Source organism: Protopterus annectens, chromosome 2.part1 (assembly GCF_019279795.1).
Source record: "Protopterus annectens isolate FY-2018-M chromosome 2.part1, PAN1.0, whole genome shotgun sequence".
Taxonomy (NCBI): Eukaryota; Metazoa; Chordata; order Ceratodontiformes; family Protopteridae; genus Protopterus; species Protopterus annectens.
Window position 1 is genome coordinate 776301738 of NC_056729.1, and position 22807 is coordinate 776324544.

General features: G+C 42.3%; 1 protein-coding gene across 1 annotated transcript in view; it reads left to right on the plus strand.

Annotated features, from left to right (window-relative positions):
• EXOC1 (exocyst complex component 1) overlaps window positions 1-22807 on the plus strand; it is a 1123278-nt gene that overhangs the window by 1047368 nt on the left and 53103 nt on the right. Inside the window, exon 18 of the mRNA XM_044062479.1 lies at window positions 20605-20799. Coding sequence (XP_043918414.1) covers window positions 20605-20799 — 195 coding nt within the window. The remainder of the gene's footprint in view (window positions 1-20604; window positions 20800-22807) is intronic.

Genomic DNA, 22807 nt, shown 5'->3' on the forward strand with positions numbered 1-22807 from the left:
TGATAATCAGGCCGACTGAGGGCTACTGCAAGCAGATAACCCAAATGTGATGACTGCAACAGTGAATACACTCGAACATCTACATTTATGGTAAGTGTACACAACTGTACATGTTTTTCGTTTTCGAGTTTCAGAACCGAAGTCTTCAACTAAAAGCTAAGTACACCATTGGGGAAACTTTTTCTTGCTCCTTACCAATGTCAGTAAAAGTTAATAATTGCGTTACTTGTGGGAAGCAAATACCTCATAAGGATTTTCATTTGTACTGTATTCCTTGCCTAGGCCCTGATTATAACGTACCTTCTTGTCGGTTTTGTGCTAGATTTAATCAACGTACTATTAAACGTCGGAATATTTTTACTTCTTAATATTTTGGCTCACGATTTAACTATCCAGAAATGACGTCGGTTGGCAGTCCGACTACCGGAATACCTAAAAAACGCAAAGAAAAAGACAGACACAGGCCGTCGAGGTCCAAAATTGATGATGACACTTCTCCTAAGCCAGTCGCTAGTTTGCCGGTACTCAGTGAGGCGCTTTCGCATCCCCTGATGCCAGCTACTTTTGATTCGCATGCCTCTACTGAGACCCATTCGGAGTATGCCACAAGATGCTTTAAGTATTGAACCCGCGGATGTCTCTACCTTAGATGGGTCCGGAGCTGCTGTGCAAGCACCAGCTTCTGAGGGTGTTTTCAGGCCTAAAGATTTGTATATTAAACCGACGCCATCTTCAAAACTAAGGCCAAAATCTACTTCTATGTCTAAAAAACTGATGCTTGGGCCATGTGTGTAGGCCCCTATGCCTAAAAAGCAAATGATCAAAATGGCTGAAGATTTAATTACCTTGATCAGGGGTAGCCAACCCCTTCCTGCTAAGAGGCCTAGGCAAGACATTGATTATGAATATTATGATCAGGATTCTGTTTCTTCTGATTCTTCTACTGAGCAGGATTTATCTATACCAACTTATGAGGACTCTGACGCAGAATATTCCATTCCTTCTGCTTCTCCCCCTGAGGATTGTTCTTTTGGAGAAACTTTACATACCTTAAGGGAACATTTCCACTGGTAAAGTTAGGATTTCTCTGAATCTAAAAAGAGACTTAGGGATTTTCTTCTTCTTCTTCTTCCTCAGCATAGGCCTTTGGCTATACCTCCTATTCTAGACATTGTTGTTGATGTTTTTTCAGAATCTAGTATGGCTCCTGATTCTCTGCCTCCGGCTCCTAGTAAGCCAGACAGATACTACAGGGTTCCTGACTCCCACAAATTCCTTTTCAAAAATCCTACTGCTGATCCTGAAACCATTTCTCAAGGTCCCAAGGGCATTAAGGCCTCTACTGCTAAAAATCCTACCCCTTCTGATAGAGATTCCAGGGCTCTGGATAGATGGGGTAAGAAGGTTTACACGTCTGCAACCTTGGCAATCAGGGCTTTAAACTGTCAATTTCATATGCTTAAATATCAACAGCATATCATGGGGCTACTTAAACAGAAAATTATGTTAATCTCTGACTGTGTGGAAAATAAAGATTTGCAGGTTTTATTACATTCAGCTGAACAAGTTGGAAAACATACTTTGCAATGTGGTTTTGATTCCTCGGAGGCCTCTTGCAGGGCTGCTGTAACTGGATCTGTGCTAAGAAGGCATGCTTGGCTCAAAGAGCAAACTCTGCCTGACCATGTTAAAGCAAAATTGTTGGATGCTCCTTTACAACAGGACCGTCTCTTTGGTAATAAGGCTGAAGAAGTGTTAAAAAAGATGGAAGATAAAGCTAAATCTATGCAGACTGTGAAAGATTTCTTACAATTGCAACCTCCAAGATTTAGTAGGCACTGGCCTACTAAGAACTGGTCCTTTCCAGTCCCTTCGACATTCCAAAGGCTCCAGGTTTCAGTCACAAGGAACTTTTAGAACAAAACAATGGGGTGCCTCCACCTCCAAATTTGGAAACAACAAGGCACCTCCATATGGTAATCAGTCTCAATGACTTCCCTGTACAATCACCAAGCACTTATCTTTTAGCCGCCCATTTGGGGAGAAAACTGGCACTTCATGCACGAAACTGGCAACTTATTACCCAGGACAAATGGGTTTTAAATATAGTATCCCAGGGATACAGATTTCATTTCCACACGTTGCCATTCCCAAACGGATGGCCAGATCTACCCCCAAATCAGTGGGCAGAGGCCCAGAAACAAGTTCTGTCCCTCATGAACATGAGGGAAATTCATCCAGTACCAGAAGAGGAAAAGGGACAAGGTTTCTATTCAAGACTTTTCCTGGTACCCAGAAAAGACAAATCATGGCATCCAATTCTGGACTTATTCACTCTAAACACATTTCTGGACATTCCAAAATTCAGGATGCTGACTCTTCAACAGTTACTACCTATGCTAGGCAAAGATGCTTGGTTGGTAACTCTAGACTTAAAAGAGGCTTACTTGCATATCCCAATCAGGGAATCTTGCAGAAGATACCTCCGCTTCAAAGCAGGCTACTTGCATTACCAGTTCTCTGCACTGCCCTTTGGCTTATCTACTGCACCCAGGGTCTTCACAAAGTGCCTGGCTCCAGTAATTGCATTTTGCAGGCAAAGAAATATTCAAATATATCCATACCTGGACAATTGTCTAAGTCAGGCAGAAAACGACATTCTTCTAAAGCATGTGGCATTTGTAAAAAGGGTTTTAACTTGTCTAGGGTACACCATAAACGAAAGTAAATCACAACTGGTACCCTCTCAAAAAATTACATTCCTGGATGCAAGCTTGAATACAACTGCCCAGATGACTTACCTTACACCAGAAAAGCAAATTCAGTTGGTGACTTACTTCAAACAGGTGGCCACAAAAACCCTGCTACCTGCAAGACAAATTCTGCAAGCCTTGGGGTTCATGGCCTCCTGCATTCTTCTAATTCCATATGCAAGACTGCATATGAGGAAACTTCAGAGGTACTTAAAAAGTTTATGGAGTCAACATTGTCACAGCCTGGAAACAATGATTCCTATCCTACCTTGCCTGCAACTAGAGTTCCTATGGTGGGCAGAGGCCTGCCACCAAAGCAAGGGACTGCCATTCACTCCACCCCCTACTGCCCAAACCCTAACTACAGACCCATCAGACTGTGCTTGGGGGGGCTCATCTGGCAGGAAAGTACATTCAGGTCAAATGGAGCCCAAATCAAATGCACCTACATATCAATCAGAAAGAGATGCTAGCTGTACAGAATGCACTGACAGCCTTCAAGGACTACCTTCATCCAGGACAACTAATGATAAAGACAGACAACACCACAGTTATGTGTTACATAAGCAAGCAGGGGGGTACACACTCCTACCCCCTTTGCAGACTAGCCATGGTATTGTGGAACACGGCCTTGACCTACCAAATACAACTACAAGCTCAATTCCTGCCAGGAAAGCTAAATACTCTGGCAGATGAACTAAGCAGAAATCTTATGGACCCACACGAATGGAAACTGGAGCCACAAGTTTTCAGCATGTTGACATGCAAATGGGGGAGTCCAGACATAGATCTTTTTGCCTCACCCCAGAACTATCAGTTGGACAAATTCTGCACAAGAATTCATCACAAAATAGCTTGGAAAGTGGATGCTCTATCATTCAGCTGGAAAAACCCATCAGTCTATACTTTTCCCCCCTCTGGCTCTGCTCTCCAAAGTTCTACTAAAAGTCAGACAGGACAAACCAAAAATTATTCTGATTGCTCCAGACTGGCCACGCTAATACTGGTAACCACTCCTGCACAATGTGTCACACCTTCTTTTGTGGCACCTGCCTCAGACACCTTACCTACTGTCTCAGCAGAACTACCAAATTCTGCACACTCAGCTCCAAACTTTGAATCTTGCAGTGTGGCTAATCAAATAATTTCGCCCTTGTCATCCCTCAGCAAACCTTTGATGGATGTCATTTTGGAGGCTAGAAGGCCTAGTACTAGAAAATCTTATGCTGACAAATGGAAAAGATTCTGTGCCTGGAACCAGTCACAAGGAATAAGCACAGCAATGCCCAATATTCCTCAGATTCTGCAATATTTAACTGAGATGCTTCACAAGGGCCTATCTTTTTCTTCCATAAAAATCCATGCCTCAACCATTTCAGCTCATTACAACACAGAACCTCCCCTCTTCTCTCATCCTCTGCTAAAGCAGTATCTCAGAGGGGCCAACAATTTAAGACCTCCCAGGAGAGTGCCAACTCTTGCATGGGACCTCAGTTTTGTTTTGGAAAAACTCACTCCCTCCTTTTGAGCCAGCTGCTACTGCAGACCTAAAATTTCTGTCCTGGAAAACAGCTTTCCTTTTAACGGTCACTTCAGCTAGAAGATTTCAGAATTACAGGCTCTTATGGCAGTGGAGCCTTTCATTATTTTTCATCCGGACAGGGTGGCTCTCAGGACCAATCCATCTTTCATGCCTAAGGTGGTATCCAGTGTTGCTCTTAATCGGACCATTCGTCTGCCAACTTTCTTTCCCAATCCACAGAACAAGGGTGAGCGTATTCTGCATTCATTGGATGTACACAGACAACTTAGATTCTACTTAAACAGGACAAAATCTCTAAGAAAATCTGAACAACTATTGGTGGCATTTGCTGTAGGGGCAGAGGGAAAGGCTATTTCAAAGCAGACCATTTCCAAATGGATAAGCCATTGTATTCGTTTCTGCTATATGCACAATGGTAAACATATCCCCAAGGGGATTAGATCTCATTCCACCAGGGCTGCATCTACTTCTGCAGCGTTTCTCAGAGGGGTCCCTACCAGAGACATTCTAGAAGCTGTTACCTGGAGCTCAGTTCATACGTTCACCAAACATTACCATTTACTTCTCTTCTCTAAATCCAGAGCTGGCTTTGCCACTGCTGTCCTACAGGGCCTTATAGCTGCTCCTAATGCTGTATATAAATCCATCCCCCCAACCATAGCTTTGGGATTCTACCCAAATATAATGACTGCAACAGTGAAACACGAAGAATGTAGTACAATTGTGTACACTTACCATAAATGTAGATGTTCGAGTGTATTCACTGTTGTAGTCCTGGTTACCCACCCTCCAGCCCCCTGTTTTTCTCTTACTATATCCTCTCCTTTCTTTTACTATGCTTAAAAGCCTTTTTGGTGTATTTGCTTTTGTTTGGAGGTATATTTCTTGTGTTTTAACTTATGTACATATATATATATTTTGCTCCCCATTTGGGGGGCACCTGACATCTGGGACAAGAAAAACTGATGTAATGGCGTCGGCTGCATGTTTTATACCCCTGATGACCTGACGTCATGGAAGAAGGAACAGCAACTGATGCAGGACCCAAGACTTTGTTAATCAGGGTGACTGAGGGCAACCTGTCAGCAGATTACCCAAATGTAATGACTGCAACAGTGAATACACTCGGACATCTACATTTATGGTAAGTGTACACAACTGTACTTTTCTTCAGTGTGTTTTGGATTGATGATGCTTGTCAGTAAGCCAGTAACAGTAAAATAGTGCAAAGTATATGTAATTGGAAGAAATAACCTTCAATACTGATAGTTAAGCAGTGAGTAGTGCTGTGTTTTTTAGAGTTGGAGGAGGTGCAGTTAAAAAATATCAGGAAATGCATTTTATAAAAAGAAGTCCATTTTCTGTAACCAACTGCATTAGAACTGCTTTCCAGATATTTTTGTTTCGAAGTAACCAGGATCCTCTTCTTCATTCCACTATGAGCCATATATGTTACACTTTTCTGTTCTTTACACCATGTTTTGTGAACAGTTCATAACAAAGCAGCCACCGGCTACTGCCTTTATGATTTGTTGTTGGTTTTCCCCTTCATCCTTGGATGTATTGGGAGTGAACACTTTTCATTTCTTTCAGTTAATACTGCTGCTCCCCATTACCTCCAGACAGAATTTAATATTTTCCTTGTTATACTCTCTTCCTATGTAAATGAGTTTTGTTGGAGGATAGAGGAAGTACACCGCTTACAAAAACATGTGGAAGGACATCAGTAAGTTCAAGCTAAGCAGTCAAAATTCCAGGCTTGTGTTTCATTCAGAGTCTGTGAATTCCCTAACTAGTCGCTGTACTCATTTTTGACCATGCCCTCTTATTGGCATGAGGTTAATCTTAGATTCTGAATTCATTGAAAAATTAATTGCTGTGATTGTCTGGCTTAAACAAAATGCAGAATGGCTATTTTTTTGCTTTTCCCGTTGGAGCATTTGAACTGAAAAACCTCCCACACCTCAAACAAAATGATCTTGCTATTGCGGATTAGTGGCTAAAGCTCAAGTCTTCCCTATGGCTGTTATTGTAACTGCCTGTCTTCCTGTGAGAAGTCTAAAAACCTTCTCCTGTGAGTTTCAACCCTGAAAAATAAACTGAAATTCAAACTAATAATAATTTCTGGAAAACTTAATGTTCACCTTTAACATTTTTTTTTGCAAGTGAACTTTGCTTCCTGCACTCCCCCACCTAACATACATAAATGAACCACTTGGCCACAAGGGGGAAAAAAAGTGAATGGAAACAAATTAAACCCACCCAAGTGGTGGCTTCACCCCCTACCGACACCCCCCTCCAACTAAATATACCAACTCCGAGATGGCACTACACTGGGGAAAAGGGCAAAGTTCACCCTGGTTGCCAAGTGATTCGTTTCCCAGGAAAAGGAGTTCAGTAGTCTGTGCTTTGACTTGAATGGAAGTTCGCTGAAGTAGAGTCAGCTGATTGCGATTTGAACAAGTGATGTCCTTCTGTTGTCATGTTGAAGTATTCCAAACCCTTGGGTTATCCTTTGCTTATGACCCAAACGTCCGGCCAGTATACAAAAGCTTTTAGTCACTGCTAGTTACATGGGACATCTGACATTGGCTAAGGGAGCATGGGCCATAAAAGTGACATCTGCAAGTTCCATTCCTCAGAACTTCTCTGGCGCCATTCGAACGTCAGCTTTTCCTGCCGTCCCAGCCCATCAGATCATTACATTTAAAGATAAGTACCCCATTGGGGCCATTTTTTTGTTTTCTTTGGGCACTGCATGTCTGTTTAGGTTCATGTCATCCAAGAAAGGAAAGTGCAGGTGTGGTCGTCCGATGCCGCATAAGGACTCCCATGAGCTCTGCCTTTTCTGTTTAGGGCCTACTCACGACCATAAAACCTGCGTGATCTGTCAGGCCATCGTCACTAAGACACTCCACAACCGTCTGCATGCCCTCAACATTTATTTAGAAAACCAGCATCTCAAATGCCTAGAGCTAGCTATGGAAAGGCCATCCGGTCAGTCCATCGAGCCACCTAGAAAGAAGGCCAAAGTTTCTAGTCCTGAATCTGCTGCTGCACTTCCTCCACCCTACGCCTCTCCTGTAGCTGACATTATCCTGGAGGAATTTTCAGAATCCGCCGATATGAGTATCATTCCCGTTTGGGAGGCAGCAGAACCTAGAATGGAAGGCACGTCCGTGGAGGTTTTGCAGATGTTGGCTGCCGACTATGAGAGGGAACCTCAGCTTGTAATGGCCATCCAGAAAGGTCCTTCCATGCCTCCAGAACCTACCAAACCTGGGCCTTCCTTAGGCCCTATGCCGTCTCAGCCTTCCCTGAAAAGGAAACAGAAGACCAAGCATGTTTCACCCCCTGAAGAAAGCCAACCAGACTGACAAGTCTTTTCACAAAGTTTATTTAATGCATTCATGGTCCTAATGCCTTCTCTGCCTGCCTGCCTACCCACCAGTTGCTCCATCACTTATTCACCCTAGGCCTCAGGCTGAAGTCATCCTCAACCTGAAGATGAGGACTTCTCTTGTTCTTATTCAAAGGACTCTCTTTCCTATGTGTCTCAGTTGCCATCTCCCCTTGGTTATGCAAACCCAGAGAAGGATTCTGCTGGGACAGACTCCCCAGGTGAGGGTCTTACCTTTGGGGAGACTATCTTTAAAATTAGGGAGTTCTTTAAGTGGGATTCCACTGAGATGTCAGCTATTCATTCCACCTGTCTTCCCAGCCTTTTTGGATGCTTTAAGTGCAGCCTCTGTGAACCCTGATTCACAACCCCCTGCCACTTGAAAGTCTGACAGGTTCTATAAGGTCCCTGAGGGGGCCAAATTTCTTATCAAATGCCCTGTTGCAGACCCTGGCACTATCTCAGTCTCTGCTGATGAGCCTTCCGGACTGCTTCCTTCCACGTCTGTCCTCCCTACAGACAAGGACAGTAAGACCATGGAGCGTATTGGCAAAAAAATGCATACTTCTGCTACCATAGCCTTCAGGGCAGTGAATTACCAGATACACATGTCAAAGTATGCCCTAGCCCTGTTGGCCCAGGCCTCCAAGCTTTTGTCAGACTTCCCTGACTCTCCTTCTAAGGCACAAATTTCTCACCTCCTTTCCCAGGCTTCCCAGGTCACAAGGTATTCAATCAGATTCAGTTGTGATGCTGCTGAAGCTTCTGCCAGATCCGCTGCATCTGCTTCAGTCCTGAGAAGATATTATTGGTTAAGATTACAGCCTTTGCCTGATGACATTAGGGCAAAACATCTGGATGCACCTCTGGATAATGCTGCCCTTTTTGGAACAAACGTGGCTGAGTTATTCAAAGCTCTCCAACAAAAGGGAAAGGAGCTATAGGACCTAAAGCACTTGCTTGCATCTCCTATCCCCACATTTCAGAGGAACTACCCCTCCAAAACCCAGTTTATTAGAAAACATTCTGCCCCACCACCTCTTTGCAGTGGCAGAAAGAGCAACAAGAAGCAACAGGCTCCTTCCAGACCTGCTCAGCCTTGCCCAGAAACCTAAGTTTCAGGACAGGGCTGGTAGTCTGTGACTACTTGCCTTTGTTGGCCAAACCTCTCAATCATTCTCCTGTCCCTAAGGCTCTCTCACTGTCTTCCAGTTTGGAAAAGCATTACCTCAGACAGGTGGATCTTATCCATTATATTAAAGGGTTATTTCATGACCTGAATCACCCCACCCTCCTTTAGGGGGCATTCCTCTGCCACTCAAAGAACGGCTGGTACTGGCATTGGTATGCATCACAATGCTTGGATGATGATGTGTGACTTTGTGGACTGCTTTAAGTCATCCTTAATTTAATGTCTTTTTTGATGGTTCATCTCTTTTGAGCCAGAAATTAAAGGCACTTTGATCAGGAGTGAGCAGGATGGGGAGATGCTGTCTGCCATTGGAGTTCATTTTGCCACCCCTCAGTGGGCCTTTTCTCAGAATCAAAAGGGGGAAAATTTATCCTTTTTAGGAAATCACAGCAGTCCTTTCAAGAAGCTTCTCCCTGGGGTAGGAGGGCAACCATGATGGACCCTGCCCTCATGGCAGGGGTGATCCATAGAACCAGGGCTTCCATGGAGATTTCTCTGGGAAGCTTGTTCACTGACACTGAATGGTGGCCTGGTTGTACTGCTCTGGAGGCATTAGGGGTTGATTGGCTGTACACCTAAAAGCTTGTTAGGCCATGACCTTGGATCCAGAGGCTACTCACTTCCAATTTTAGAAGTTCCCAGTACAATTCCCAAATGACTTCCAGACAATTCCACCCCATCAGAGACCAGCAGCAGCCATCAAAATTCAGAAGCTACTAGCAAGCTAAGTCATCTAGGAGGTCCCACCAGACCAACGAGGATCTGGGATCTAATTCAAGGTTCTTTTTGGTTCTAAAATGAACAAGGACTTCAGGCCAATTTTGTATTTCAGCAAGTTGAATCAGATTGTGAAACAGACCAAGTTCCAGACGGTCATGGTGCAATCCATTTTACTTCTGTTAAGGAAGGATGACTGAATGTGCTCAATAGATCAAAAGGACGCCTACCATCATATAAAGATTGGTAGGCAGTCTGGGAGATTGTTTTGCTTCTGGTTTGGGGCCAATCAACACCAATTCAGAGCACTGCCATTCGGTCTCACCCCCCCCACCCCCACTCAGGTGTTCTACAAGTGTATGGCAGTTGTAGCAGCATGGCACAGATTGCAGGGATTCCAAGTCTTTCTTTACATGAATGATTGGCTCTTAACTGCCCAAATGAGAACATCCCTGATCAGGGCCAGGAACATCTTACTCCAGCTTTAAACTTCCTTAGAGATCACAGTAAATGACCAGATGTCCAATCTCCATCCAATTCAGTCCTTAGAATTTATAGGGTGCCATTTGGACACAGTCTCTCAGATTGCGAAGCTTCCGGAGTCCAGAATATCAAACCTTTGGGATCTGACAAGATCTTTGATTGTGAGCAGAAAGCTTCCAGCATAACTTATCCTCAGACTTTTGGGACACTTGACAGCTCCCATTTGTTTGATTCTCGTGGCCAGTTATCACATGATACCATTACATTGGACCCTGGCAGTCCAGTGGTCATATTCAACACGTCCAGTGGATTTTACAGTTTCCCTGACTCAAGTTTGTTGGGATCAAATCAGTTGGTAGTTGGAGTCTTCCTTCATGTCCACCAGGAGACATTTCTTCTTTCCCCCCTCCTCAGGCTGTGGTCATGATGGATGCTTCTCTGCTGGGGTGGGTTGGAGGCATTTTGAAGAGAGGACTATCCAGGAGACCTGGTCTACGACAGAGGCCAACCTCTACACATCAGTGGCTTGAAGGTGGGGGTGGTCCTCTTTGCATTACTGGCTTTTCAGGAATTTCTCACCAGGGGTATGATTTCTATCCAGTCTGGCAATATGTCATTGGTATGGTATCTGAGCAAACAGGGAGAAACCTAATTTTACTCTGTTTGGAGGCCAGGAGGTTCTGCAATAAGCTATTTTGACTCAATGGTTTCTAATTGCAATGTACATCTGAGGAAGTCCAGCATCTTAGCAGACACTTTGAGCAGGAACATCCTCCTTTCTCATGAGTGGTTCCCTGAATCCTAGGGTTGCTGATTGGATTTTTCAGTGCTGGGGTACTGTGTGTTGTGACCTATTTGCATCCCCATCCAACACTGAGTGCAGCAACTAATATGCCTTAGTTCCTCCTCAGGGACAGTCACCCAGGGAAGCTGTCTTGTATGCTTGGCCTCCAGGTCTTCTATATACTAACCCTCCAACCCCATTGTAATAAAGTTTCTACAGAAAGCAGCCCATTGCTGAGCGACTGTAATCCTCATTGCTCCCTTTTGGCCTCACTAGGTGTGATTTCTCTTCATTTGCCCTCTCTTGAGGTACCCTGCTTGGGTCCTAGATCTCACCCAGCAGGCTTGGATCCACCCAATATTCAAACACTCAAGTTAACCACTTGATTTATCCTTTTCCCTTGATGGCCAGGAATCCCAAGCTTTCAAACCAAGTTGTTCACATCTTAACTTTTTCCCAAAATGTGTTTACTGCAAAGGTGTATGCTAGTTAATGGAAACATTTTGCCTTATAGGCTCTCTCAGGGTTTGGATCCCTTTTCAGCACCTTTGGAGGCTATCTTGGATTCTTGTGGGTTTGTTTAACTCTGGGTCTGGCTGCTCCACTATTAATGTACAGTTGGCAGCTATTTCCAATTTTCACATTGGTGGACATAATATCCTTTTGGCTGCCTTTAAGATTTCTAAGACGTTACTTAAGGGGACTCTTACTTCTTCCTCTGGTGGGAGACTCTCTTCCTTCTTGGGACTTGCCTTTTATGATTCAGGTGCTGGCTGCACCTCCCTCTGAGCCTCCTGCTACTGTTGATCTGAATTTGTTGTGATGGAAAACTTTGTTCCTGGTGGCCATTACTTCTGCCAAGTGTGTGTCAGAGTTGTAGGCTGTCTGTGCTGTCCCTTCTTATCTGGTTTTCCATTGAGACAGAGTGGCTCTCAGAACAGACCCTTCCTTTTTGCCTAAAGTGGCATCAGAAAATAATTTGAGCCAGTCCATTCTTTTGACATTTTTTTCCCTGAAATTTCTAACGGGTGAATATCTTCTGCATTGCTTTGATGTTCATATGCAATTGAGGTTCTGTATGGATCGAACAAGGTCCTTTAAAAAATCTAATCAGTTGTTTTGTCACATTTTCTGTGTCTTGGGTGGATGCTCCTGTTTCTAAGGTTACTTTGTCCAAATGGCTTTTTGATTGTATTTCCTTTGGTTATGGTCAAAGGGAAAGTCATTAGTTTTCAAACCCAAAAGTTATTCCACCAGAGCTTTCGATACTTCTCTAGTCTTTTTCACCAGAACTGCTTTGGGTGACATCTGTGCAGCTGCAACTTTGCTGGGTCATGACACTTTTGTGCCACATTACAAGTTGGATATCCAATCCTGATCTAGGGCTTTATTTGGTTTCACCGTATTATGCAGTATCCCTTCATGAGACCTCCCTAGGGTGTTACGTGGCTGAGGAATCTGACCCACAGGTTGAATCTAAACAGAAAGCACAACATTGGATACAAAAGTTACATATTGAACATAATGATAGATCTCTGTTGTCTGTTTCTGTCTGGTTCAACCTTCCCCCACCTGTCCCTGTGTTCTTGGCTGTTCCATTACTTCAGGGGTGATCAGCCAGTGTGCCTGCTTTCGTTCTTTCTTTCTTTGGGTCCTTGGCCTTTTGGCCTTTCACCCCTGAGGTCTAGATCTGAGAGTTTAATGGGTAAAGACGGGGCAGACTAGATGCACATGTTCATCGTGTTTCACTGTTGCAGTCATTACTCTTGGGTTATCCTGCTGGCAGGCTACCCGCAGTCGGCCTGAATTCCAAAGTCCTGGTCTGGCGTCGGTTGCTGTCACCTCTTCCTTGACGTCAGTGCGCCAGGGGTATAAAAGATGCAGCTGACGCCATTTTCTTCAGTCTTTCTTGCCACGCGGTGCCTGAAGCAAAAGCAGTTCACAAGTGCCGATCGGCCGACTCCTGAGATTTTCAAAATCGAATTTCAGATCCGAAGTCTTCATTAAAGCCAAGTACCCCATTGGGGAAACTTTTTTCTTGCTCCAGACCGATGTCAGAAAAAGTTAACAACTGTATTTCTTGTAGGAAGCAAATACCTCATAAGGATTTTCATTCTTACTGTATTCCTTGCCTAGGCCCTGATCACGACGTTGCTAGCTGTCAGTTTTGTGCTAGATTTAACCAACGCACTATTAAGCATCAGTACGATTTTGCCTTTCATTACTTTGGCCGAAGGTTTAATTATATAATGCCGTCAGAACAGCCAATGACCGGAGTTTATAAAAAGCGCAAGGAAAAGGACAGCATCCGAGGTCCAAAACTGACGATGAGGCCCCCGCTAGGCCAGTCGCCGGTTCTCAGTGAGGTGCTTTCGCAGCCCCTGACGCCTGCTACCTCAGAGCCACAGGCCGCTTCCGACTCCCACGTGGAGCCAACTAGGCCTCTGGATACTCAAGGTATTGGACTCTCGGAAACTATTCCCTCAGATGGGTCCGGAGCCGCTGAGCAGGCATCAGCTTCTGAGGGTGTTTTCAGACCTACACAATTATATGTCAAGCCTTCCTCAGCTTCAAAGACTAAAACAGCTCTAAAGACAAAGAAACAAGTACAGCATTCTCCTGGACAGACTTCCATGCCTAAGAAACAGATGCTTAAAATGGCCGAATACCTAATTACATCGATCAGGGGTTCCCACCCCCCTCCTGATAAGAGGCCTAGGCAAGAGACAGAATATGACTCTTCTGATCAGGTTTCAGTTTCCTCTGACTCCTCTTCTGAACTGGGATACTTTTTTCCTCCCTATGAGGATTCTGGTGCTGAAGAATCTATTCCTTCAGCCTCTCCTCCTGAGGATTATTCTTTTGGGGAAACCCTGCATACCATGAGGGAGCATTTTCACTGGGAGAGCCAAGATTACTCAGAATCTAAGAAAAGGCTCAGAGACTTTCTTTTACTACCTCAGCACAGACCTCTTGCTATTCCACCTGTTCTAGACATTGTAGATGATGTATTTTCAGAGTCCGGCCTGTCTCCTGACTCTTTACCCCCTGCACCTGCTAAGCCAGACAGATACTACAGGGTTCCGGACTGTCATAAATCTCTATATAAAAACCCTGCTGCTGACCCAGAAACTATATCTCAGGGTCCCAAAGGTGTCAGTGCTTCCACTGCAAAAAAAAACTGTCCCCTCTGATAGGGATTCTAGGGCACTGGACAGATGGGGGAAAAAAGTTTACACTTCTGCTGCCTTGGCTGTAAGGGCTTTAAATTGTCAGTTTCATATGCTTAAATATCAGCAATATTTATGTCACTGCTTAACAGAAACAGTGTTCTGAATGTCTGATAACAAGGAAATGCAGGATTTATTGCATGCAGCTGAACAAGTGGGAAAGCATACTTTGCAATGTAGTTTTGATTCACTGGAGGCCTCTTGCAGGGCCGCTGTTAATGGTTCTGTCATTAGAAGGCATGCTTGGTTAAAGGAACAGAATCTGCTTGATCATTATTTTTGAACCGAGGTTACCCAGTTGCACTAGTTAATGACCTTATATTAGAGGTTGATATAAAACGATTAAGAGGCTTTTATAAACCCTTATTGGACCAAGAAAGCTCTGTTTTGTCACCTGTAAATGACGAATTTGTTTTTCATGATGTAACAGGTAGCAGATCGGAGCCAAGGAGGAATTTTTCTTTAAGTTTTATTACCCAATATACTTTAAATTCCTCTGACATCTGGACTTCTATCTTAAAGAATTGGCCTTTGGTAATTAATTCTCCCAACTTGATTGAGAAGTTGGGAATACGCCCTTATGTCATTTACAAAAGAGGAAGTAACCTTAAGGAATTATTACAGATTAATTCTAATATTTCAGATTTTACCAGACTTAAGGGGTCTTTCAAATGTGGCTTTTGCAATATGTGTAGGTTTATGACATTAGGCAGTTCTTTTAAGATAAGGAATGTCAAGTACCCAATCCATTATAAGATTTCTTGTGATTCAAAATCGGTCGTATATCTTGCCCAGTGTAATTGCTGTCCATGTTTTTACATTGGAATGACTAGTCGTAAATTAAAGGAGAGGGTGTACCAACACATTTACGCAATAAAAAAAACCCTTTTGGAAAATGCCTTAGCCAAGCATGTAAATATCAATCCTGGCCATAATTTTAGTTTTATGGGCATTGATCAGGTAGTTCCATCAATTCGGGGAGGTCCATCTTCAATTTTGCTAGAAAATTTAGAATTAGCTTGGCAGTTGAATCTGGATGCATTCAGACCACCTGGTCTGAATGAAAATTGTAATATATCCTGCATTTTAAAACTAAAGAGTTATTTGAGGTGACTGTTTGGGTATTTATCTATACATTTTTGAGTATATCAATGTTGTTTAACATATTTAGTTGTTGGCTTTGTATTCATTATGAGTGTTTTTATTGGGCATTTTTATTTACATTATTTATATATTTTAATTGTATTTATGCCCATGTTTCACAATTTTTTATTCCTATTTTTTAGATAATAGGGTTAATTAATTGTAGAGTGCAGGAAATTGATGTTTGTCATTTCCTGTTTGTTTTCTATAATTATGATTGCTTGCTTAGTTAACTGTTTTCCTTCTGATGAAGCTGTGACATTGGTTACGGCGAAAACGCTTTACTGTTGAAAAATAAAATATTGCGTTAAAGGAGATTTGGTTTGTGCTTCCTGCCTTTAAGCCTGCTTGCCGGTCCCAAGGTTGCCTGCAGTGTGTACATTTTCTTTGGTTTATTCGTTTTTACTTGGTTTGTACATGTCAAAGCAAAATTATTGGATGCTCTATTACAGCATGGTACTTTGTTTGGTGTTAAGGCAGAAGAGGAGTTGAAGAAAATGGAGGATAAAGCGAAATCAACGCAGACAGATAAGGATTTCCTACAGGTACAGCCACCCAGATTTAGCAGAAACTGGCCTACAAAGAATTGGTCCTTTCCAGTGTCAGACAGGCCACAAAGAGGCAGATACAGATGCCCCAGAGGCGGATCCCAGCCCCAAGGCTCATACAGGTCTAAACAATGGGGTGCTTCTACCTCCAAAAGTGGAGAAGACAAATCACAACCATACAGGAAACAGTCCCAATGACTTTCCTCTGCCAGAAACAAGCACTTATCTTTTGGCAGCCCCCTTAGGAGGAAAACTAGCACCTTTTTCACCAAATTGGTACATGATTACCCAGGACAAATGGGTCTTGAACATAGTGTCTCAGGGCTACAGGTTTCACTTTCACACCCTGCCAAGGGCAAAAGGCATGCCAGACCTGCCACACAATCAATGGGCAGAGGCACAAAAGCATGTTTCATCCCTCGTGGACATGAGGGCCATTCAGCAAGTACCACAACAAGAGCAAGGACAAGGATTTTACTCGAGACTTTTCTTGGTGTCCAGAAAGAACAAAGCCTGGAGACCACTACTGGACCTGTCTATTCTAAACACATTTCTGGACGTTCCAAAATTCAAAATGTTGACTCTGCAGCAGCTACTGCCCATGCTGGGCAAGAAGGCTTGGCTCGTAACTTTGGACCTAAAAGAGGCATACCTGCATGTCACAATCAGACAGTCTTGCAGAAGATACCTCAGATTCATAGCTGGCTCAGTGCACTACCAATTCTCTGCACTGCCCTTTGGCTTATCTACTGTGCCCAGGGTCTTCACAAAATGCCTGGCACCAGTAATTGCATTTTGTAGACAAAAGAATTCAAATATATCCTTACTTGGACGACTGCCTTATTCAAGCAGAGAACAAAGACATTCTACTAAAGCATCTGGCGTTTGTAAAAAGATTACTAATTTGCCTAGGGTACACAGTAAACGAAAATAAATAAAAACTAGTACCCTCTCGAGATAATATTCCTGGGTGCAAGCTTAAATACAACTGCCCAGATGGCTTATCTCACGCCAGACAAACAAAGGCAACTGACTTCTTACTTCAAAAGGTTGGCAACAAAGACCCAGTTATCTGCAAGAAAAATTCTGCAGGCTTTGGGCTTCATGGCATCCTGCATCTTGCTAATTCCATATGCCAGACTGCATATGAGGAAACTACAATGGTATCTAAAAAGTGTTTGGACTCAACATTGCCACAGCCTGGAAACATTAATTACCCTCATTCCCTGCCTGCAACAGGAGTTTCGATGGTGGGCACAGGCCTGTCACCACAACAAGGGACAGCCATTCACTTTACCCACAGCCAGGCAGACACTAACAATGGATGCATCAGATTATGCCTGGGGGGCCCATATGGCAGGAAAATGTATTCAGGGCACATGGTCCGCAAGCCAGATGCATCTTCATATCAATCAAAAAGAGATGCTAGCTGTTCAGAATGCCCTGACAGCCTTCAAGGACCTACTTCATCCAGGACAGCTGCTGATAAAGATGGACATAAACAAGCAGGGGGGCACACATTCCTACCCCCTCTGCAGACAAGCCATGATTTTGTGGAACACAGCATTGACCTACCAAGTACACCTGCAAGCACAATTCCTGCCAGAAAAAACAAATGCTCTGGCAGACGAACTAAGCAGAAACCTCATGGATCCTCACAAGTGGAAACTAGATCCACAAATCTTCAGCATGATAACAAGGAAATGGGGATGCCCAGACATGGATCTTTTTGCCTCCCCTCACAACTGCCAACTTCAGAGATTCTGCACAAGGACTTATCACAAACAAGCATGGAAAGTGGATGCCTTGTCATTCAGCTGGAACAACCTTACAGTGTATGCCTTTCCTCCACTGCCTCTCCTCCCAAAGTTACTCCTAAAGGTCAGACAAGAGAAGCCAGAAATTATACTAATTGCCCCAGATTGGCCACGCCAACACTGGTACCCAGTCCTAAGGAGCATGTCTCAAGGCCCAGCCTGGACATTGCCTCAAATTCCTCATTTGCTGACCCAACAAAACAATCAGATCCTGCACAGCCAACTCAGAACCCTAAATCTAGCTGCATTGCGGATAGTGTAACCATTCAGAATACACCTCTCTCTAAAGCGGTTATGGGTGTTATTTTGGAGGCCAGGAGGCCCAGCACCAGGAAATCTTATGCAGAAAAATGGAAGAGATTCTGTGCTTGGAACCAGGCGCAAGGAATTGACATGCTTATACCAGATATTCCTCAGATTTTACAATATCTGACTGAGATGCTGGACAAAGGCCTATCCTTCTCATCAATTAAGATCCATGCCTCTGCCATTTCAGCTCATTACAATACAGAACCACCATTTTTTTCACATCCATTGCTTAGGCAGTTCCTCAGGGGGGCCAAAAACATAAGACCTCCAAGGAGAGCACCAATACTTGCATGGGACCTCAATTTTGTCTTGGAAAAACTCACACTGCCTCCTTTTGAGCCAGCCAATACAGCTGAGATAAAATTCTTATCATGGAAAACAGCTCTGCTCCTAGCAATAACTTCAGCAAGAAGAGTCTCAGAGTTACAGGCCTTAATGGCTGTGTAACTTTTTATTATCTTCATCCGGACAGGGTTTCTCTAAGGACAAACCCAGCATTTATGCCTAAGGTAGTGTCCAGTGTGGCTCTTAACCAAACCATTCATTTGCCTACTTTTTATCCAAACCCACAGAATAAAGGGGAGAGACTTCTGCATTCTTTGGACATACACAGACAGCTATGCTTCTACTTGGACAAAACTAAAGTTTTCAGAAAGACTGAGCAGCTTTTAGTGGCATATGCTGCAGGATCACAAGGAAAGGCTATCTCAAAGCAAACTATTTCAAAATGGATAGGACACTGCATTCATTTCTGCTATTCACAACATGGTAAATCAGTGCCTAAGGGCATTAGACCACATTCTACCAGGGCAGCAGCCTTCCTCAGAGGAGTACCAACCAAGGATATTTTGGAGGCTGCAACTTGGACTTCAGTGCACACTTTTACCAAGCACTACCACTTACCTCTTTACTCTAAATCCAGAGCAGGCTTTGCCACTGCAGTTCTGCAGGGCCTTATAGCCGCTCCTAATGCTATTTAGACCCAGCCACTCTATCTCAGCTTTGGGATTCAACCCAAGTGTAATGACTGCAACAGTGAAACACGATGAACATAGTACAGTTGTGTACCTACCATAAATGTAGATGTTTGAGTGTATTCACTGTTGCAGTCCAGGTTACCCACCCACCATGCCCTCTTCTTTGCTGGGACTTATCTGTACTTGTTTGTCCTATACAACATATGTGGTGTATTTGCTTGTAGATGAAGGTATTGTGTATGTTAGTGCATGCTTTTATTAGCTGTGTTTTTATAGCCTACCCTTTTGGGGCACCTGACATATGGGGCAAGAAAAACTGAAGAAAATGGTGTTGGCTGCATCTTTTATACCCCTGGCGCTCTGATGTCAGGGAAGAGGCGACAGCAACCGACACCGGACCAGGACTTTGGAATTCAGGCTGACTGCGGGTAGCCTGTCAGCAGGATAACCCAAGTGTAATGACTGCAACAGTGAATACTTATGGTTAGGTACGCAACTGTACTTTGCTAGGTTGTTGTTTCCTAGGTGGGGAACAAGCCTTGTAGCCTAAAGGCTACTGCAGCAGTGAGGAATTTGAAGATGTACTGCTATGGGCAAGTCCAACTTAAACAAGTGGAAGACAAAATTTTAATGCAGCTATCTTTTCAGTGTTTTGATAACAGTTGTACATTATGGTAATTTCTTGGAGCACTTCATAAGTGTAACTTTTGTCATTTTTTAATTATCCATCAGTAAGGGCATTTCTGCTGTTTGAGCATGAAACTGCCCTCTAAGCAGAAGCAGCATTAGTTCTTTGTTATTTTTATGAATGTTTATGAGAACACTGCATAGCACCTTGTGTAATAATGCTGATTGTGATTATTTGCAGAATTTGTAAACATGCTCTCAAAATTCTGAATGTTTTCTGTTTTTTTAACCTCCATGGTTTAGTAGTTTATTTTCTAGGTTGTACTACTTGAAATTGAGAGTTTTTCCAGATACGTGCCTTTACTTTTTAATGGTAACTTTGCCGTTACTGCTTAACACTGTTAACATAACACTGACCATTGACAGGTGACTTGAAGTTTGCTGCATAGTGCAGGAATCTTAGTTTGTAAATATGAGTGGTGCAGTTACATTGAATGTTTCATTGACACTTGTAAATCTCTGTTGTGTTCATTGAGAGTTTATAATTATTCCAATTTTTATATAGGTCGTATGAAATTATACTTGTGTATAAAGTCTGTTTTAATGTTAATGTTATTAATGTTGTGTATATACGATGTTTGACTTAAACTTTTGTATTACTGTTTTGAATTTGGAGTTTTTCTCCCTGGGTCTTCACAGAAAGGGTCTGTCTGAACCCGGTGGTACTGTCCTAGTTAACAAGTGGAACTAAATAAGTAAAATAAATAACACAAACCAACAGATGAAACAAATTATTTCGGTTTGATAATTTATGGATAGGAAGTAATTTAATAAGCTGACAGGAAGGTATTTGTTTGATGAAAATGTGCAACTCCTTTCCCATCAAAACAGAACTATATTATGAATGTGAACTGATTCATTGTCACTCCCTGTGTTATGCCAATGACACTGTTTTTTTTTAAACCGTGTTTCAGTACTGAGAATCCAGTGTTATAACCTGAAATATTCAAGTGTGTGGCTGGCTGTACTACATTCTCTGTTACAAACTCTTTTCACTAACAAGTTCTGATTATATTTGCAGCAATTCTTTGAAGGAATTGAGGCTCGAGTGGCACAGGGTGTACGGGAAGAAGAAGTAAGCTATCAGTTAGCTTACAATAAACAAGAGCTCCGTAAAGTAATTAAGGAATATCCAGGCAAAGAAGTAAAGAAAGGACTTGATAACTTGTATAAGAAAGTTGACAAGCATCTCTGTGAAGAAGAGAATTTACTGCAGGTAAGCATAAGGGTATCTGTTGAATAATAAGCAACCTGACTTTATAATTAGAACCTCTGATCATTAGTAGCCTGTGCAGTGGTGATGGAAAACTTTTAACTTGGCAGTTTGGTGCAGAGTAACCAATATACCTGACAAAGTCAAGGATTGACAGTTCAACAAATACAAGAACGAAAGGCACTAGAAACCAGGAAATTTTACATGTTTTAATTTAAACAAAATAAAGTACAGGCAAAAACCTAGCACTTTCACTCCTACAATCTTCAGGGCTTCATTGTTACCTAAAACATCATCACTTAAACTTTTAAATACATAAGCCATTAACAGCAGCTTATTAGCAAACAAGTCTAATGAACACAAAATTCTCTTTTTGAAAATACCATTAAAACACATACATATTTGTTTAAAATGGTCTAACAACTTCTAGAATTTAAAATCATTTAAAACGTCCTACTATAAATTGTATTTCATTTACATTTAAATTATTTGTACTCCTAGTTTTAATAAACCAGTAACTGAGCAGTGATCATTTATGCCTGGCTTTTCCATAGCATTCAGCCTTGACTGCCAGAGCTTTTCCCTGTATTCCAACAGGCTGTCGCAATCACCACTCCTATCATTATATTTCATCCTATCAATAACAAAAAATAAAAACCTGTTAAAATTCGAACATATATCAGCATACCTAAAAAGGGCACTTTTCTCTTTCTTGTTTTTTATATCTCTGATATGCTCACATATTCTATCCTGTAATTTTCTAATGGTTTTGCCTACATAGTATGCTTGACAAGTCATACAGCTGGCCAAATGTACAATCAGTTTCGTATTACAATGCCCCGGACATGAAATACTGTGTTCATAATTTGCTATTGCCACATAAGATCCATGATTGGTAAATCTGCAACAACCACATTTTTGCATGTGCGAGGCACCTCTCCCACTTGCACCCTATTTATTGAGTTCAAATAAACTTTTAAGGTTGTTAACCCTTACAATATACAAATGGCGGGGCTTGACCCAAGCATTCCAGTAAAAGAGTACCATTGTTAGTAATCAGCTTAGACAGTTGCAGCATTTTTCCCTTAGCCACACTCTTTTTCTGGTAAAAGGGGGTGCAACTGTCAAAATGCAAATACAATTTGGAATATGTTTTCTTATAAAATATGCTCAATTTTGGGAGACCACTTTGCAAGTGCAAGTATATATCCAAATACTCGGTAGAGTAGGTTCCAATTTTAAAAGTAAATTTTAAAAAGGTGTGGTGCTGTTAAGATAATCAGTAAACATCGGTACTTCATGCTGGTCCCCCTTCCACAAAATCAGTACATCATCCAGAAGTCAAAAATAAGACATAATCCATTCCATAAAATGGGATGAAAACACATGTAACCTCTCCCATTCAGCTAAGACCAGATTGGTGTAAATGGTCTTTCGCACCCATGTCTATGCCTGAAATTTGCTGATAAAATTCACCGTCAGAAAGAACAAAATTGTTATTCAACACCAAATCCATCAAGTCCACCAGTAAATTAACTTTAATATTGGAAAAAGCCTGGTCCTGGTCCAAAGTTTCACAAAAAAATTCCAAATCTATCACATGAGGAATCACTAAACAGGTTGATAACATCAATAGTAACAAAAATATACTCCTCTTTGTAGTTCATACTTTTGAGCGTGTCTAACAGATCACTCAAAATATGTGGTTTGTGAACTACAATATGCTTACAATAAAAGTCTTCATAAGATGCCAGTGGTTCATTTTAGACCCTTTCACAGCGACAGTAGGCCTCAACAGTGGATCATCTTCACTTTTGTGAATTTTCAAAATACTGAAAATTGCAAGTATAAAAGGTTTTTGCACTGTTAAATATTCAAAATCAGAATGACCTATTAAGTCTTGACTATATATATCAAATAATAGGTAGTCAATCTTTGTATATGCAGTATTAATTTTGTTTTTTGGCACCCTTTAATATGTGTTACTGTCATTTAAAATGTCAAACATTTT